This window comes from Diceros bicornis, chromosome 2 (assembly GCF_020826845.1).
Source record: "Diceros bicornis minor isolate mBicDic1 chromosome 2, mDicBic1.mat.cur, whole genome shotgun sequence".
NCBI classification, from domain to species: Eukaryota; Metazoa; Chordata; class Mammalia; order Perissodactyla; family Rhinocerotidae; genus Diceros; species Diceros bicornis.
In genome coordinates, this window is record NC_080741.1 from 53,559,583 (window position 1) to 53,580,837 (window position 21,255).

Below are 21,255 nucleotides of genomic sequence, written 5' to 3' on the forward strand. Positions count from 1 at the left end.
GCCATTAATATGACCCACTGTATGATATTACATGTATTTCTGCTCAATGTGAGAGAAAGCAAATAATGTTATTGAAATTACTTTCAATGAGCAAACCAACAGTCATAGAAAGCTATAAAGTACAAGAAAATAAACCATTTTCTTCAATTTATGAGCAAGTTTTTTGACAAAAATAGAGGAATATTCATGACAGTCAAAAAGACAAGACTGCATTAAGTGGCAGAAAATACAAAAAACCAAAAAGGATTTTAGACTATGTCAAGTTTTCTTAATGAGGGTAGCAGGAGGAGGGAAAAAGAAAAAGCACTCAAATTCTTTCAAGTGACCCAACATAAAATAACTCTAAACTCTCTAACGATGGTACACTGAATCAAAGGAAAGAGATATATCAGTAAAGCAAATAGTTACCACTTACATGTTTAAAAGACCCATAGGGAACTGCTATGGACCCTGTCTCTTCTAGATAATCTTCCCAGCTTAATTCCACTTCTTCCACACCAGATCCAGCATCTGGAATTCAAAACAAAACAAAAATAGGTGATCTCCAATTAAAGAAAACTCAAGGTATAAACTGAGTAAACCCAACTTACAACTTACTTCACGAAAATTAATTGATTTTACACACAAAATAATTGTGTTCTTTTTAAATGGCAGGTTCTCCTGGTGCATCAATTGTCAATGAATCTCAACAGCACAGAAGTGTGACATGCTGTCTCCTGCGGGGATCCATCTGGGATTCACCCAAATGGACCACATAAAGCTGGTGAGAGTGTTGAGTGTTAACTATTACAATCACTATGGACTGTAATTTAGTATCTAATGCCAAATATTTGAGATACTTAATAGGCATTTCAAACTTAAATTTCCAATCTGATTCTTCCTTAGTATTCTCCAACTGAGTAAAAGATACCACTAGTTGATATTTTGGCTCAATCAAAAAAATGTGGAGTTATCTTTGCTTTCCTCCCTTTCTTTCACATCCTATATCCAATCATCAGAAAATTTTATAAGTACTACCTTTAAAACATATCCCAAATCTAATCACTTCCTACCATTTCTATTGCTCTCTCTCTAGTCCAAGGCCTATACAATATCTTTCACCTTTTAATCATGCTTACAATAAAATCTAAACTCTTTGGGAGACTGCAAGGGCCCTATATGATCTGAACCTTGGCTACCTACCCTGCTACTTCATCCCCAACCAGCCTCTTGTTTGCTCACTGCACGCAAGTGACACTGAGTTTCTTGCCATTCTTCTCTAATAATCATATTCTTTCCTCAAAGCCTCTGCATTTGCTATTTACTCATCTCCAAGGCTCATTCCCCAGTGTCATTCACAGCTTCATTTCATTCAAGCCTCTACTCAAACGCCTCTCCAGAAAGGCCTTCCATCAGCACCCATCTAAAGTAGAAACCCCTAGGCTCTGCTTTTCGTTACCTTCATGGCATTCATTCCTACTTGACAATATACCATACGTCTTTTTATTTTCCCCAGTGGATAATAAACTCTATGAAGACGAGAACTTGGTTTTGATCACTCCAATGTCTCTGTCACAGCAGAGACCCAATAAATTTTTGTTGAGTGAGCAAAGATTCAAACACTCCATTGGAATTCAATAATCCCTGTTCACACAAGCTCCCTAAGAGCAGAGTTGAGTTCACTGATGTATCCCCACTGCCTGAAACAATGCCTGGCACTAGCAAGTTCGCAATAAACAGTTGCTGAATGAGTACACCCTCAGGGAGCCCATGCTTCACAGAAACACAAGGAGGCAAATACAAGGATGCTCACCACAGCACTGTTTGTAATAGCAACAGACAGAACCAGTTGGAGATTAGATAAATTATGGCAATCCTATAATGTAGTATACTACTACATAGTAGTTGAAACGAATGAACTAGTATTGACATAATTAAATTTCAAAAAAAAAAACCCATGTCAAGTGAAAAAGGCAGGTGCAGAATGAAAAGCACAGCAAGATACAATTTAGGCTTCAAAACAAAACTTTACAGTATAATGTTTATAAATACATGCATATTAACAAGAATATGAAGACAAGGATGGGAAGAATATACATCAACTTCAACAGCGCTACCTTTGGGGATGGAGAGAAGAAAACAGGATTAGAAGGGAAGTACAAAAGAGGCTTAAACTGTATCAAGTTTTATCTCTTTTAAAAGAATGGAAACGACACATGAAAACATGTTCAACATGATTAGGGAAAGGCAAATCAAAACCACAATGAGATACCACCTCACACTCACTAGGATGGCTATTATATAAAAAGCAGAAAATAAGTGTTGACAAGGATGTGAGAAATTAAAATCTTTGTGCACTGCTGATCTGGGAATGTAAAATGGTACAGCTGTGGAAAATGGTACACTGTGGAAAACTATATGGTGGTTCCTCAAAAAATTAAAAATACAATTACCATATGATCCAGCAATTCCACTTCTGGGTATATACCCAAAAGAATTGAAAGCAGGGACTCAAACAGATATTTGTACATGAATGTTCATAGAAGCAATATTCACAATAGCCAAAAGGTGGAAGTAACCCAAGTGTCCAATGAGAGATGAATGGATAATCAAAATGTGGTATATACATACAATGGAATATCATTCAACCTTAAAAAGGAAGGAACTTCTGACACATGTTACAACATGGATGAACCTTGAGGACACTATGCTAAGTCAAATAAGCCAGTTACGAAAGGTCAAATACTATATGATACTACTTACATGAGGTAGGTAGAGTAGTCAAATTCAAAGAGACAAAAAGAACAATGGTGGTTTCCAAGGACTGGGGAGAAGGGGAATGGAGAGTTAGTGTTTAACAGGTATGGAATCCCAGTTTGGGAAGATGAAAAAGTTCTGGAGATGGACTGTGATGATGATTGCACAATAATGTGAATGTACTTAATGCCATCGAATAGTACACTTAAAATTGGTTAAAATGGTGAACTTTATATTAGGGATATTTTATCACAATTTTAAAAATGGAAACAAATTTTGGACAATGTTAACATTTATTAATTGTTCACAGTAGGTATATGGGTGTTTGTTATATTGTCTTCCATTTGTTTTGATGTATTTGAAATTTTTCATTAGAAATACAACAAGCCAACAAAGACTACATTGGGAGCATCCTAGAAGTATGGGCCAGTAGAAAGTCAATTTCCATTACTAAAACATAACAAAGCTAGACATTCATGTTTCTTAGCAAGGACCCTAGTTCCCCAAACAGCATGCTAATTTAAAAATAAAAAACAAACAACAACAATAAAAACAAAGTCTCTCATACATTAAAAACCACTAAGAAACCGAGAAGAAACAAGACTAATGACCTGACAGAAAAAATTAGCAAAATATATGAAAAGAGAATCTATCAAAGAGAAATGCAATTGGTCCTTAAACATATGGAAAGATGTGCAAATTTACTCACTTTAAGAGCAATGAAAATTAAAACTACACTGAAATATCAGATTGGAAAACATTCCAAAGTTTGACAACATACTCCATGGTGAGGCTATAGTCAAGCAGGTAAAGCATAATGACACAACTCCAGTGAAAGAGAAGTTGGCAATATCTAGCAACATTACATGTATTTATTTACCTTTTGATCCAGCAATCTCAATTCTAGGAATCTATCCCAAAGATATGCTGGCAAAAATACAAAAAGACATATGTACAAAGCTATTCATTGCAACACTATTTGTAATACCAAGACTGGAAATAACCCAAATGTCCATCAGTAAGGAACTGGCTGAATAAAATACAGTATATACATCCAGTACTATAATGCTGTATGAGGGAATGAGAATGATTTTCACATACTGATGTAGAATAATCTCTAGTACATATTAAGTGAAACAGCAAACTACAGAGCAGTTTTTATTGTATTTCTACTTTTTGTATAAGTTAAGAAAGATATGAACATGAATATATATGTATGTACTTATACATATTTTTTATATTTTTTTAAATGAATAAAAGAATAAAAAGTAATAAAACTAGTTATGTATATGGAGAAGAATAAAAAGGATGAATACTATCAGGTTGCAAGTGGGAATGCTGTTATATAATTTTGACTTTGTAACTATGTAGATACTTTACACAGTTTAGAAACATATTTAAATCAAAAGAAAAAATTCTAAAAATTGAAAATGAACTGAAACAAATATACCTAACTGTTGGTGGCAAAACCACAAAGAGAACAAGCTTCCTTTAAGTCATATTAACGTACAATATTTGACTGCAAATCCCAGTGGCATATATTTAAAGGCAAAAACCATAAAGGTCTTAAACTGCATACTATTATCCTGTTGATGTTTGGAATACTGGTATTGTTATTTTAAAAAAATTATAGGACTATTATAGGATAAAAACAAATAAGTAGTGATGATATTAACATCATTACAAAACAACATATTTCCAAAAGAAAAGACACATGGCATAGAACCAAAGTAGTAAAAACCTTGAAAATTTAAATTAAAATTGTAAATATCAGATGAAGCCATCTGATTTTCTTTTCTCTTCGAAAGATGTGTATTTTCTAGCTATGTCTATGGATAAGACCTAAAACAAATAACAACCTGTATCAGTGAGCACCCCAGCACCCAGACTGTGGTCTCTAAATATCATATCCACTTTAAAAAAAAAAAAAAACACTTCTCAGAGAAATGGCAGATTGCAAGTTTGGGTCAGGAAATGTGTACAAGGTACCAGGGAATCTTACTACATCAGAAAGCAAGGACTAGAACTATCAAAGACACATGACATCACATCAAAAGAACACAGGAATCAATCTGAAAGAACTCACTGCACTAGAGTGGGGCAATTTGATCATCAAATGATAACAGCAACAGATTCAAAGTCATCAAATATATATACATATTTTTAAATGCCTGAGTTAATAATAACATTTAAAATAAAAGAAAACAAATCAACTTCCTAAATGGCAGAGTACCTCAGTGAACCCATTCTCCCAGAAAAGCTGCCAAAATACTGGCTAAGTGACGAAAATCACCCATTTTAATGTTCTGAAATTAACTGAAGGCACAAACAAACTGAAAAGCATCTATTCACGACAAGCTACTGAACCTCTGTTAGAACAGTGGGGTTGTGGCATTTTAAGTTGGAGCTATTCCCATCCTTCCTCCCTTCCCAGTTCAAAACAGACATTTTAGAATTGAAAATACAATAACCAAAAAAAACTCCTCCATGGATAAGCTCTACAGCAGAACGGGGAGGACAAAGAAAAGAACTACTAAAATTGAAGACAGAGCAATAGAAAACACCCAATTTAAACAACAGAGAGAAAATACTGAAAAAAAATGAAATGAGAGCCTCATGGAGCTGTGAAACAATAACAAAAGATCTAACGTTAGGTCACTGGAGTCCCCAGGAGAAAAGAAAGAGAACAGGACTCAAAAAGTACTTTTTGCAAAAGACATAAGTCTACAGATTCAACAAGCTAAGAAAATCCCAAACAAGATAAACCCAAGGAAATCCGTGCAAAGACACACCAGAGTCAAACTTCTGAAAACTAAAGGCAAAGAAAAACTCTTGAAAGTAGTGAGAGAAACAATACCTCTCTTGAGGGGGTTGAGGGAGGAGGGGATTCCAATGATAGCAGTTTTCTCATCAGACACCATGGAGGTCAGAAGGCACAATACTTTTCAAGAGATGAAAGAAAAGAACTTTCAACCCAGAATTCTATATCTAGCAAAAATATCCTTCAATAATGAATGGGGAAATCAAGACACAAATGAAGGGAAACTTAGAAATTTTATCACCAGTAGGCCTACCCTGAAAAAATGGCTAAAGGAAATTCTATAAATAGAAATGAAATGACAGAAGAAGGAATCTTGGAAAATCAGGAAGGAATAAAGGACAATGGAAAGAGCAAAAATACTGAAAAATATAATATACAGTTTCCTTCTCCTCTTGAGTTTTCTAAATTATATTTGACAGTTGAAGCAAAAATGTTAACAATGCCCAATGTGGTTCCCAAAGTATACAGAGGAAACATTTAAGACAACTGTATTATAAATAAGACAAGGTAAAGAGATATAAAAGTAAGCAGTTTCTACACTTCACTCAAACTAATAAAATGATGACACCAGCAGACTGAAAAGTTATACATATATAATGTAATACCCTACAGCAACCACTGAAAAGCTATAAAAACAAATACACTCAAAAACGCTACAGACAAATCAAAATGGAATTCTAAAAAAAAGTTCAAGTAACCCACAGGAAGGCAGGGGCAAAAAAAGGAACAAAAGTAGGGAAAATGAACAAAAATGGCAGACCTGAGCCTTAATATATCAATAATTACATTAAGTGTAAATGGTCTAAACACACCAATTATAAGGCTAAAACTTTTCTAAATGACTATATGCTGTAACAAGCAGCTTACTTCAAATATAATGCAAAGGCTGGATGGAGCAAGAAAGGACTGCTAAAGTCCTTTGGGGAGCGATGAAAATGTTCTGGAATTAGATCATAGTGATGGTCACATAACTTTGTGAATATAGTAAAACTACTGAATTGTGTACTCTAAAGGGTGAATTTTATGGTACGTGAATTATATCTCAAAACAATAAAAATACCTCAATAAAGTTTTTTTTTAATTTCAGTATTGAAAAATATAATTATTGGGCCGACCCCTTGGCTCAGTGGTTAAGTGCGCACGCTCTGCTACTGGCGGCCCGGGTTCAGATCCCGGGCGCACACCCACGCACTGCTTCTCTGGCCATGCTGAGGTCGCGTCCACATACAGCAACTAGAAGGATGTGCAACTATGACATACAACTATCCACTGGGGCTTTGGGGAAAAAAAAGGAGGAGGATTGGCAATAGATGTTAGCTCAGGGCTGATCTTCCTCACAAAAAAAAGAAAAAATCATTATTAATTAAAAAGCAAACAATATAATTAATAAATGAGCCAAAGACATGGAAGACATTGTATTAAAGAGGATATAGGGATGGCAAGTAAGCACGTATTCAACATCACTAGCCATTAGGGATATGCAAACTAAGACCAGGACAAGCTGTCATCACACACCTATCAGAATGAGTTAAATAAAAATAGTGACGGGGCCAGCCCCATGGCTTAGCAGTTAAGTGCACGCGCTCCGCTGCTGGCGGCCCGGGTTCAGACCCCGGGCGCGCACTGACGCATCGCTTCTCCGGCCATGCTGAGGCCGCGTCCCACATACAGCAACTAGAAGGATGTGCAACTATGACGTACAACTATCTACTGGGGCTTTGAGGGGGGAGAAAAAAAAGGAGGAGGATTGGCAATAGATGTTAGCTCAGAGCCAGTCTTCCTCAGCAAAAAAAAAAAAAAATAGTGACAATACCAAATGACGGTGAGGACATGAACAAAGCAGATTTCTTGTACATTACCAACGAGAAGGTAAAATGGTACAGTCACTCTGGAAAGTAGTTTGGCAGTTTCTTTAATAAACATATGATCCAGCAATTATGCTCCTGAGCATTTATCCCAGAAAACTGAAATCTTACGTCTACAATTGCTCACAGCAGCTTTATTCGTAATAGGCAAAAACTGGAAGCAACCAAAATGTACTACAATATATGAAGGGTTAACCAAACTGCAGTGCATCCATGCAATACGACTCAGCAATAAAAGGGAACAAACTATTGATATACGCAAAAATTTGGATGGATCTCAGGGGCATTATTTTGAATGAAAAAAGTCCATCTCGAAAAGTCACATAACTGTGTGATTCTATTTATGTAACATTCTTGAAATAACAAAATTATAGAGATGAACAGCTGCCTGGGGTTAGGGAAGGTTGGGGGAAATAGGGGTAGGTGTAACTCTGAAGGAGTAATACAAAGGAGCTCTTTGTGGTGATGGAATAGTTCTGTATATTGACTGAGGTGGTGGTTACAGGAATCTGCACATGTGATAAAATGACACAGAACTACACACACTTTATACATATGTCAATTTCCTGGCTTTTATATTCTACTATTCTTATATGAGATGTAACTAATGGCAGAGACTTGGTGAAGGGTACACGGAACCTGTCAGTACTATCTTTGCAATTTCCTAAGAATCTATAATTATTCCAAAATAATTCAAAAGTAACTATCAAAATTAAAATGTTATCTTTTTTTAAAAAGAAGTCTGTCCATAAAAGTTATTTCCTTTTTCAGCAAACATTATGAGTACCCGCTAGTGCCAGGTTCTCTGCCAGGTGCAGAGAAAGACAATGTCTTCAAAGAAAGTCAGACCATATAACACAGGTAAGCAATAATTTCTGCACTCCGAAGAATGAATTCTGATCAGCAAAACCCACACCTACCTGCATCAAGATGCTGCTCCCCGTTCATTTCCACAGCACATGGATTATCTCCTCCCCACACAAAGGACAAGCCTTATGGTTCTGCTATGATATGAAGGTTACTTGCAGGTCTCAAGCATCTATTTAATGGGCATCCAAGGGTCCAAATGAAAGTGCTGAAAAATCAAAAAGGACACATAAACAACCTGAAGCCCAAGTGTGTTTACTCATTCATAAGACATGGCACTCCAGTGAGTTGAGAGGGCAGATAAAACAAAAACATACTGGCAGAATAGATGGGATTAGAGAAAAAAAACTGACACCTTTTCTTATTTTGAAGAGTGTATGTGTGTGTATAGAAAGCGTGCTATCAAGATCTTGATAAGATGGCTAAAAATCACAAAAAATTAACATGTATATGAATCGTTCTTCTTTAAACTTAGATTATAATACTTAGCACCATGATTCCTAGCCACAAAAACTCCAATTCCTAATGAATCCCTGGGGGAAAAAGTTAGCTTTCAAGGCACTGTCTTACCCAATGATTAAGATTTGGGATAGAGTATATTACTTTACCTAGTTTTCCATTCTATTTATCTAGAATATTATGCAGAACCAAAAAGTATCAACTATATTAGTCTACAATTACACTTATAAAGAGAACCCCTCCAAAATAAGCTCTGAATCCATTTATTCTTTTCTTAAAACAGCTTCATTGGAACATAATTCACATACCAAAATCTCCCATTTTAAGTGTACAATCCAATAATTTTTAGTAAACTTACAGAGTGGTAACCATTACTATAATCCAATTTCAGAGTACTTCCATCACCCCAAAAGGAAACTTTTCCCATTTGCAGTTCCTTTCCATTTCATCCCTAGTCTTAGGCAACCACTAAGCTGCTTTCTGTCTCTAGAGATTTTGCCTTTTCTGGACATTTCAAATAAATGGAATCATACAATATGTGGTCTTTCATATCAGGTTTCTTTTACTTAGCATGTTTTTTGAGGTTCGCCCATGTTGCAGCATGGATAAATCTATTTATTCTTGCTCTACATACATGTAAAACAATCCAAGATATTGCCTTTATATGTGCCTATTAGGTTAGAAAGAGTAAATGAAAGGGGAACAGGAGCTGCTACAAGAAGGCCTGCCCTGAACTAACCGCAAGGGCAATGATACAGAGAACCAGGAAAGTGGGCTGGGCACACAACAGCCACAGCTGTAGGAGTGACAGTCCACAGGACCAAGTAACTCTACACCTCTCAAAAAGATTCTGAGTGTGTATTAGAGCCCTCAGCAATCCATTCTCATTAAAAACTTTAAACACTAAGAAAAAGTTAGTTCAAATTATAATATACCCCTTGAAAAGGTATAAGCTATGTAAGGTACAACAACTTCAGATAGGTAATAGGGACACCCAAGTTCTAGTCCAGCTCTACTGATAACTATGTAATTTTATACAGACTATATAAGGTCAATTTTTTTAAGCTGTAAAATGAGTATAAGATCTTTTTCAGATTTTAAAATTACATTTCATAAGCATAGACAAAGTCTTAATAACTTAAAATTATGGCTATCTCATTTGAGATAACTCCCAGTTATCCCAAATCGTGTCGTACAACATAAGCACTGAAACCCACACTTTCACAGATAAGAACAATTGAATAGAAACTTGGTAGTGAGATTTAAAGCCTCTAAACATGCTCTCTTCTCTCAGTTTACTTTCCTACCCCAAGCCCAAAACATTCAAACTGTACCATTCCACCTCCTAATTCATTCACTCCCCATATTTATCAAACACTAGCTCATTACCATCCAATTTTGTAAGGGACGAGGGTAAAGCAATCAAGAGGGATAGGGTTCCTACTTTCATGAAGCTTATTTTCAACAGGGGGGAGACAAATTAAGTCAACTTAAAATAATTATTTAAAGTGCTATGAAGGAAAAGTAGGGTGCTAAGATAGAACATAATGGGAGACCTAACCTAAACTGAGAGGTCACTGACAGCGTCCCTAACAAAAACGGTATTTAAGCTGAGACTAAAGGGGAAATAGCAGTTAGGCCCAAAGGGGATAAAAGAGAGAGTAGTCCAGGCCTAGGGAACAGTACATACAAAGGCTCTAAGGTGGGAAGGAATTGAAAGAAGGCCCTTGTGGCTGGAGCATGGGAACCACAGGGTAAGGGGCACACAAGAAAACTGCACAGGGAGAGAAGGAATAACGGCAGCGACCATTTACTGAGAATATGCTGTGTGCTGGGCTCTGTCCTAAGCATATAAACATATGAACCTATTTATTACTGCCAACAACTCCACAAGGTGAGCGTCATCATCATGAGGAGACAGGCACAGAACAGGTGCTTGATCTGCCCAGGGTTCCACAGCTAGGAAGTAGCAGAACCAGGTTTCAAACTAAGCAAAGTGTCTAGATTCCACGGCCTCAAACACTCTATTGTACTGCCTCTCAATGGGAAGCAGCCAAGGGTTTTTTAAGCAGGGAAAGGAAATGATCAAATCTGTGTTTTAAAAAACATCACTCTGGACCCAAACAGATAAACCATAAAGGAATGACAGTAAAAACAACATAAAAGTATAAAACTTCTACATGGCAAAGGACACCATAAATAAAATTCAAACACAAATGAGACAGGTGAAAATATTAGCAACATATAAGATAATGGGTTAATTTCCATATATGTACGAGCTCCTGTAATCCAACAAGGAAAAAAATAAAAGAAAAATGAGCAAAATATATAATTACTCCACATTAAAAAAATCAGAGTTGATACTTATAAAAATGTGCTCAATCTCATTAGTAGTGAGGAAAATAAGAATTTTTAACTATATACTATATTTTTTACTTTTCAGATTGGTAAAATTTTTTAAACTAAAAATATCCAGTGTTGGCAAGGAAAGTGGAATAATGGGAGAACCTGACAGTATAGATTGGTACCACCTTTTTGGAGAGGAATTTAATGGTAAATAATTTAATCTATAAAGATTTAAAAGACACAAACTCTACTAAAAGACACAAATTCTACTATTACGAATCTTTCATACAAAACACATGTTTGGAAGGCCTCATAACCAATGATGTTTGCTGCAGTATTATCTGTAACAGTGAGATACCAGAGACAGCCTATATGTCCACCAAATGGGAATGAAATGGCAACATACATTATGATATATCTATACTAGGAAATACCCTACAATCATTAGAAGAGTTTAGAGAGATCCATAAAAGCACAGGTGAATGTGTTTTATATTGCTGACTGAAAAAAGCAAATGAAGGACAATTCATATCAACTTTTTAAAATCCTGTGTCCTTGTTTACTTCGCTATGTGACTTTTTACAAATGATTTATTTGTGCCAATGGCATCATTTGTAAAAGGGGGTAACAGTACTGTCCCTACCTCACACAACTGCTATAGGATAAGTGAGATAATCCATGAAGAGCAGTTAGCATAGAGCTGGCTATACAGTAAATGCTGAGTTACTGTTAACTCTTACGCAACGTTGACAGATTCAAGTTCCTATGGCACTTAGTGGATCATCTGTACATACAAAGTCTGGACACTTCATCATGGGTGTGATGTAACAAAGCCACTGCTAAATAAGTATCTGTTGGTTCACTAGGCTTTGAACGTGTCATCCACTGCTTATGTTCATAAACTCTTGGAAGACACCAGCGTATTTTGTGCAGAGTGCCACATACTACAAAATAATAATAATAATATAAATGCAGCTTCAAAGCCAAAAAGACAAAGGTTGGGAGAAATGCAAGTCTTATGTAGCTGAAAGCTAAGGCAATGACAGTTTTTCAATCTTACCATCTCCCTTAGATTTTAACCAATGAACAATTAGTTCATCATCCTAATAGAATCATGAGAAATAAACTGATGAAGCCTTTTGCTGGGGAATATCTGTTACATCTCTCTCTTTACTGCTAGCCTGTTGTCTTTTTATGCAGTGAGGAAAAAACAGTAAAATATCTGGGAGCTTAGAACATGGAAATTTAATTCACTTTTCATTTACTTCCTTTTATTTCACTTATTTCCTATTCATATTAAATCGTTTTACTGTCTTCATTTATTTTATCGTTGATTTTGGTATTATAATTCCCCTTGTGGTGACCAGAATACATTAAGAGTTATTTATTTAAATAAGCTCTCATGAACTAATTGATCTGGACCTTGCCCATCTTATTTAGAATATTTCAGTGAACTAAATGGGTGCCTAGATATTTACATGGGGTGCTAATAAGACATACTGAAGCCAGTATGAGCCATACTAAAATTTGAAACACTTCTAAGAGATACAAATAACAATTTAAAAAGCAAAAGCTAATTGGACAAAACAAGCTTTTCATGTCAAACAGAAAAAAAACTAAAACCAAAATGAAACCCAGGCAGAATAAAACCGAACTGAATTTGCTATTTCATTTTTAGTGATACATCAATGTAAAATAAAACCACCATGGAATAATTACCTTTTAATAGATCTTTTAAAAGGTCTAAAAGTCATCTGCACAATACACAACTACATGGTACTTCCCTCCATCTTGTTTTAGTTTACACATGCAGTCTACACTCTAAACCATACTACTTGGCTCCATGTTAATGCACTTTGTTTTCAAGGCTAAGATAAAACACTGAGTAAGTGTCTAACATGGGGAAATTACAATAATTCAAGAGAGATCGCTGTAGGATGGATCCTCAGCCAAATGACTTAACATGTCTGACATAACTTTTAAAGCGCTTAGGAAGAAGGACAGGAACTCAGTGTGGCTCTAAAGATATTTATCTAGTATCTATGGTGGTTGCAAGAAAATACTTTAATTCAATAAATATTTACCAGACAGTTAAAAAGAAAATTCCTATTGAAATGTTTGAACTTGCACTCCTATTCCTCAACTCAACAGATGGAAATCCAGTAACAATTTCAAGTATGCAGTTAAATAAGGTAAATAAAAACAACTCAGCAATTCAGATGCTCCATTTGGGGCAGACATGCAAAGTGAACCCTGCCCTTGACAGTAAATGCCAGTAGTAGTCATTATACTTTTGTTCCCCAACAGGTGTACATTTCTGTTGGCCTTTCACTCCCCACAACCGTCAATCATCACTCTCTGACCTTGTTCACATCCTATCTGACAGGCTATCTAAATTAAATATTGTGCTTCCAACTGTCAAATGTCAATGTAACTTGATTATTAGGGGTAGAATCTTCTATTGTTTCATTAAGTAATTTGCTGCTTTTTTTTTTAACCCACCGCTACATGTCTAACCAAGGAGATAAAAAACAAATTAAGTCTGATAAAGTCAATCTTCGCCACTCATATCACTTAAACTAAATCTGACCCTAACTTAACTTCTTCATGATTATGTAAGCCTAACATAGGGCATATCTATCTCTGTTGAACAAATCAGTCCTAATGAATTTATAAAACCAGTAAATGTTTTAAACAAAACCCAGAACTCAAGAATACCCTAAATTTTTTTAAAAAGGTACTCAACATCACTAATCTCAGGGAAATGCAAATCAAAACCACAATGAGAGATCACCTCACACCTGTTAGAATGGCTATTATCAGAAAGACAAGAAATAAGTATTGGCAAGGATGTGGGGAAAAGGGAACCCTGTGCACTGTTGGTGGGAAATGTAAATTGGTGCAGCCACCATGAAAAACCGTATGCAGGTTCCTTAAAAATTAAAATGGGCTGGTCCAGTGGCGTAGTGGTTAAGTTCGCACACTCTGCTTAGGCGCCCGGGGTTCAAAGGTTCAGGTCCCAGGCGTGGACCTAAACACTGCTCATCAAGCTGTGCTGTGGCAGGCGTCCCACATATAAAGTAGAGGAAGATGGGCACAGATGTTAGCCCAGGGCCAATCTTCCTCAGTAAAAAGAGGAAGATTGGCAACAGATGTTAGCTCAGGGCTAATCTTCCTCACCAAACCAAAGAAACAAACAAACAAACAAAAAAAAAACAGAACTATCACGTGATCTAGCAATTCCCCTTTGGGTATTCATCCAGAGGAAACATAAACATTAACTCAAAAAGATCTCGGCACCCCTATGTTCACTGCAGCATTACTTACAACAGCCAAGACACAGAAGAAACCCAAGTGTCCACTGATGGATGAATGGATAAAGAAAAGGTGGTATATATACACAATGGAACACTATTCAGCCATAAAAAAGAAGGAAATCCTGCCATTTGTGACAACATGGATGAGGGCAGTATGCTAAGCGAAATATGTCAGACAGAGAAAGACAAATATCACACAATCTTACTTATATGTGGAACCAAAAAAAAAAAATCATCTCATAGATACAGAGAACAGATTGGTGGTGGCCAGAGGTGGGGGTGGGGGTGGGGAGGAATGGGTAAAGGTGGTCAAAAGGTACAAACTTCCAGCGATATAATAAAGTCCTGGGGATGTAACATACAGCATCGTGACTATAGTTAATAATACTGCATTGTATATTTGAAAGTTGCTAAGAGAGTAGATCTTAAAAGTTCTCATAACAAGAAAAAAAATTTGTAGCTATATGTGGTGATGGATGTTAACTAGACTTATTGTGGTAATCATTTCACAATATATACATGTATCAAATCATTATGTTATACACCTAAAACTAATACAATGTTATATGTCAAGTATATCTCAATTTTTTAAAAAGCCGAATTATGAGGCTTTAAAATGTTCTGGAAGAATACATCCAAATCACTACCAGTGATTACCTCTAGGAGAGTGAGATTCAGGGACACGGTAAAGGGGAATTTTTGCTATCTCTGCATGGAATAAACTTTTTATGATGAGAATATATTCCTAAGTGTACTTCCATGATTTAAATTTTTATTTTTAGAAAAACAAAATGCACTTACTGACAGGGTAAGTTATTTATTCACTCTTGCAACAAATATTTATTTACCAGAAACCTACTATGTGTCAGGCCCTATCAAAATATTAGAGATATATCAGCGAAGAAAACTGGCCAAAATCTCTGCCCTCGTGAAGCTTACATTTTAGTGAGACGAGAAAGTATAGTACTTTTTCTAACGTGCTAAGTGATGCAGCTGAGCAGGGGTGCTGGCATGGGCTGAAAGTTAAATAGGGTGGGGAGGGAGAGGCTTTACTGAGAACGTAAACTTTGGACAAAGATTTGAAGGAGATACGGAAGGAAAGAGCATGCAGAGGGAAAAGCCAGTATACAAAGGCCCTAAAGTGAGAGCTGTGTTCTAAGAATACAAAGGAGGCCAGGGTGGTTGAGGCCACATAAGCAAGCAAGCAAGCAAGAGATAGTAGCAGGAGATGAGGCGAGAGAGATGTCAACCTCACATTGCCTGCCACACCCCCCAGGGTCCCTTTGTGAGCATCACCCACTTACCGCCCTTAAGGAACTATGATATTTACCAGGTATCCCTACTCCTCTGGGGTGATAAAACATAAAGGCAATGCTGGTGGAAATGTAAAATGGTGCAATCACTTTGGAAAACACGCTGGCAGTTCCTCAGAATATTAAACAGAGAGATACCATATGACCCAGCAATTCCACTCCTTGGTATATACCCAAGACAAGTGAAAACATGTCCACACAAAAATTTGTACATGAATATTCACAGTAGTAATATTCATAATAGACAAAAGGTAGAACAACCCAAATGTCCATCAACCAATTAATGGATAAATAAAATGTGGTATATCTAACACAACGGAATATTATTCAACCAAAAAGGAACAAAGTACTGATACATGCCACAACAGGATAACATTGAAAATATTATGCCAAGTGAAAGAAATCAAACACCAAAGGCCACATATTGTATGCTTCAATTTATATGAAATGTCTGGAATAGGCAAATCCATAGAGACAGAAGGTAGATTAATGTGGCTGCCAAGGGCTAGGGGGGGAGGGAGTAATGCGAAGTGACTACTAATATACACAGGGTTTCTTTTGAGGGTATTGAAACCTTCTAAAATTAGCTTGTGGTGATAGTTGTACAACTCTGTGAATAAAAACCATTAAACTGTACACTTTAAATAGGTGAATTTTATGGTATGTGAAATATATCTTGATAAAGTTGTAAAAAAATAAAGGCACTTATATTAAGGATACAACTGTGCTTTTAAAATAACATTATTCCCCCTTTCAAACACAGAAGCCAATGACGAGAGACAAGAAATCTGGGTTACCATTAGGATATACAACAGAACAAGGAAAGAACTAATTTAGCTGTTATTGGTTGTATTAGTTAAGGTAATGCTATGCTTTAACACATAAACTCCAAATTTCAGTTGCTTAATCCAACAGATATTTATTTCTCACTCCACTAAAGTCCAAACAGGTGTTTCTGATAAGTGAGCAACTATCTTCCAGGTGGTAACTCACGGAGCACTGTCCACCTCATAGTTCTGCTCTCTTCAACACAGGCTTCCCAAATCATCAAGTATAGGGGGATTACTCATGGGAGGTTTCCCTGGGTCAGGCCTGCAAGTGGCACATCGCTTCCACCCACCTTCTACTAGTTAAAACTCAATCACATGACCCCATCTAACTACAAGAGAAGTGGGGAACTATAACGCAGACTTCCCACCATTAGTAAAAATGAGAGTTTAGAATTAGCACTGCCCTTTTCTAGAACTTATATTAACAGCTAATATCAGTGATTTTATTTAAGGAAAGCTCTGAATCAACAGTAGTGATACTATGAACTGCCATGGAACTACTTTCTCAATTAGTCAATAAATATTTACTGAGCACATACTATCTGCCACATACTGTTTTAGGTAAACAAATAGAGGGGGAAAAGAACCTGCCCTCACGGATCTCACAGTCTAGTGTGGGGAGACAGACAAAGTACATAGTATGTTGAACGAAAATAAATGTTAGGGGAAAAAACAAAGCAAGGAAGGATGACAGAGAGTACTACTTTCAAAAGGGCGCTCAAGATCTCAGGGACCAGTTGACACAAGCCAGCACCTGAGGTAAGTGAGTACCTGTGGAAGTACATCCAAGCAGAAAGAACAGAAAGTGCAAAGACTCTGAAGTGGGAGCTTGTTTGGCATATTCAAGGCCACTGTAGTTGGAGCAGAATGATCAAGGCAGAGATGCTAGAAGATGAGCTCAGAAAGGTATCAGGGAGCCAGGTTATAAATGAATCTGTAGGCTGCTGTGAAGATTCTGGTTTTGGGGAAGCCACTGAAGGGTTTTGAGCAGAGGAGGGACATAATTTGATCTATCTTTTAAAAGGATCACTCTGCAGCTATGTTGACAACAGACTGCAAGTGGGCAAGAGCAGAAGCAGAAGGACCAATTAAAAAGATCCTGGGGGCCAGCCCAATGGCATAGTGGTTAAGTCTGCATGCTCTGCTTCGGGAGCCCGGGCTGCGCAGGTTCAAATCCCGGGCACAGACCTACACATCAAGCCATCTGTGGCAGCATCCCATATACAAAATGGAGGAAGATGGGCACAGATGTGAGCTCAGGACTAATCCTCCTCAGCAAAAAGAGGATTGGCAACAGATGTTAGCTCAGAGCCACTCTTCCTCACACACACACACACACACACACACACACACACACACACACAAAGATCCTGGAATAATCCAGGCGAGAGGTGTTTTTGGCTAGGTCCAGGACAGGAGCAGCGAAAATGTTGAGAAGGGCAGAAGAGAAACTGGATGTGGGGTGTGAGAGAAAGAGCACTATCTGGGCTGACTAAGTTTTTGGCCTAAGCAATAGAAAGGATAAAATTGCCACTTAGGGAAAAAGGGAAGTCTGAAGAAGTGGTTTGAAGAAGAAAAATCAGGGGATTCGAAGCAAAATACGGCAATATGAGTGCTTTCTTCATTTTATTAAAGGTTTGCAATTTGAGTTTTCAGGAAAATCTTTTTCAATCCACAAAAGTACAATTATTACACTCCTTAAATGTAAAATGTTTCCAATTTATAAGCTATTTTCATTTGCTATACTTCATCTGAGCATAATAAAACCTCTTGAAGATAGCTCGAACGGGTTCAATCCTCATTTTACACTGTGAGAACCTTCTTGTCAGCTTCAATCCCACTCTTATACCTCACCTTTTTTCTAAGCTTACTGTTCATTCACGAAGACATTTCCTCATACTAATTCAGTAAGTTATGCTGTCTTATTGTTTAAAAGCCCAACTTCAACACCCATAAATTTCCATTAAAAGCACTTCAAAGTTAATTTTTCTAAGTCTTCTTTAATACATCTTCTAAAAATTTCAGACATATAACTTTTAAAAACTGATTCATATTATAATGAGGTTGGAAATTTCACGCCAACTAATTTATAAATCCCTGTTCACAGTTGTAAGTATGACCACTTCACAGCCCTGTTTCCTCAGCAATTGCTAATCAGCACCAGAGTATTAAGCACCTATTCTATGCCAGATATCAAGATTACCAAATCATAGTTTTGAAATTATCTTTCATTGTACCAAAATATGACAGAAGCATTTAAAAATCCTTCCTTTATCCTTACATTATTTTGTAAGCTGGAGAAATGATAGATCTCTAGAGTTCAAATATTATCACATTGTTCACTGATTACAGGACTTACTTATGGAAGCCAGTAATATAAGTCAATATGTCTTTGTTCTGATTAAATAAGGAAGTATTTGATTCACCAACATAAACACTGTCAAAATGTACCAATTTCAATAATAATATAAAAAGGTTACAGAATAGACTATGTGAGGTTACAAAAAGCCTTGAAACTATTCTGTAATTTCATAGTTGCTGTTTCTCAGCCTTCTCATGTCAAATGACAGATCAGAAACTTCATTCCAACTTAACAAACGCTTATTAAACATTTATCTGAAAAAAGGAAAGAAGTAATATTTGAGTACCTACTTTGTATGTGCCTGGTACTTTTTTGTGTTATATAGTAAATAAAACACTGCCCAACAAACACATGGTAAGCATAATATAAGTGTTAACTATTTTTAAATTATATCTTATTTAATCTTAATCACCTACTTATCCCATACATGATAACTCCATTTTACAAATGAGGAAACTGAGGTTCAGAGAAATTAAATAACCTGTCAGTTCATATAGCTAGGAAACAGCAGGGGCAGAGTTTGAACCCTAGTATGATTCCAGAGCCTGAACTCCTCTAGTCTTCTGGGCTTTTCTTGGAGCTCAGAATGACTGTGAGGGGTCTGCCTCCTGTACCACAAAGTGATGGCCCTAGGTGATTTACACTCTAGTTCTTTTGTTTATTCATTTATTTAACTTCAAAGTTCTACACTGTTCTACCAGAATGAGGAGTAACCAGGAGTCTGGATGGTACCTAGATAGGTGGTGCCATCTATGAACTTCTAAAATGTTATTCTAGTAGGTCCTTAAACTAGATTAATTCATATGAAAGAATAAAAGCCTAATTAAAACAACTGTGAATTACTGAATACTTGTAAAAAGAAATATTCTTTAATGTTCTTATTCTTTAAATGAAATGATAATCAAACTAATTTCTAATTAAGTGTTTCCAAACAAGGGGATTCATGAGATTTTTGCTTAAAGTGTTAAGATTAAAGTTTGTTCTCGAATAGGTTAAAATTCCCACCACTTTACTCTTTTACACACTTAGAAACTACTTTCTTCACAGCAGTGTACAAATTAAGCCCAGTCCAGATTCAATTCTCTCCAGTTCAGTAATGGTCACTACTAGTAGCCTAATGAGTCCTTCCCTCTATCTCTTCCTCCTTGCCATCAAACCCCACATTTGTTCAGGGTGGCAAAGTCCCCTGTTCCATATAATGGATCATGCTCAGTCAGTCGATCTCATTCCTCTTTGTCAGATAATTATTGTGTTCTGAGTCTTCCTTGTGGCTATGTGACCCAGTCCTGTCTGAAACAGAAGTAAGAGAAAGTTCGCTGGGGAACTTCTGGGAAAAACATATTTTCATTCCTAATAAGAGAGGCAAGGTAGTTTCAAAATGTCTTGAGTCTTTTTAGTATCACCCAATGTTCACCTTGCAGTGGTAATTCCCACAGCTGCAGTCAGCAAACACATCACATTAAAATGTGCACAGAGTATGGATTCTACCTCTTTTAGGGCCCTTGCAGTGCTCGTACAGGTATACACTAGAATGTACTCCATAAGGACATGCGTTGCTTCATTCAATAATATTTACTGGATGCCTATCGTGTGCCAGGCTCTGTGCAGAGCACCAGGGGAGAGTAACGAACAAATCAGACTAAACTCCCTCCTCCTAAAACATAGCTGGTCCTCAGTCAATAATTGCTGAATTAATGAACTGCAAATTCAAATGACTAACCCCTGAATTAAAAACTTTGGTAAAATAAACTTTTTGTTTTTTTGTGAGGAAGATCAGGCCTGAGCTAACATCCATGCCAATCCTCCTCTTTTTGCTGAGGAAGACTGGCCCTGGGCTAACATCTGTGCCCATCTTCCTCCACTTTATATTTGGACGCTGCCACAGCATGGCCTGACAAGCAGAGCACCGGTGCGCACCCAGGATCTGAACCCAGGCCTCCAGCAGCGGAGTGCACGCACTTAACCACTATGCCACAGGGCCGGCCCCTAAAATAAACTATTTTAAAATTATAAAATAGTAAGTTTACGGGCCAGCCGAGTGGCACAAGTGGTTAAGTGCGCGCTTCGGCAGCCCGGGGTTCACAGGCTCAGATTCCGGGCGGGCGCCAATGCATAGTTTGTCAGGCCATGCTGTGGCAGCATTCCATATAAAGTGGAGGAAGATGGGCACAAATGTTAGCTCAGGGCTGATCTTCCTCACACACACACACACAAAACTAGTAAGTTTAACTGAAAATAATACTCACATTACTTTATAAATTGTACCTCTAGACCAAGCAGTTTTTGCTATACAGCTAAAAATATATATATTTTTTGATACCAGAGCATATTTAATGTAA

At 36.9% G+C, this 21,255-nt stretch overlaps 1 protein-coding gene across 7 annotated transcripts in view; it reads right to left on the minus strand.

Moving 5' to 3' along the window:
• SFMBT1 (Scm like with four mbt domains 1) overlaps window positions 1–21,255 on the minus strand; it is a 122,602-nt gene that overhangs the window by 52,331 nt on the left and 49,016 nt on the right. For 5 of the 7 annotated variants that reach the window (XM_058561056.1, XM_058561075.1, XM_058561027.1 and 2 more), the window contains 2 exons: window positions 8,343–8,497; window positions 416–510 (listed from right to left, as the gene is read on the minus strand). In XM_058561056.1, coding sequence (XP_058417039.1) covers window positions 416–510; window positions 8,343–8,370 — 123 coding nt within the window. In that variant the 5' untranslated portion in view covers window positions 8,371–8,497. The remainder of the gene's footprint in view (window positions 1–415; window positions 511–8,342; window positions 8,498–21,255) is intronic. The other 2 variants (XM_058561093.1, XM_058561066.1) reach the window with 1 other exon arrangement.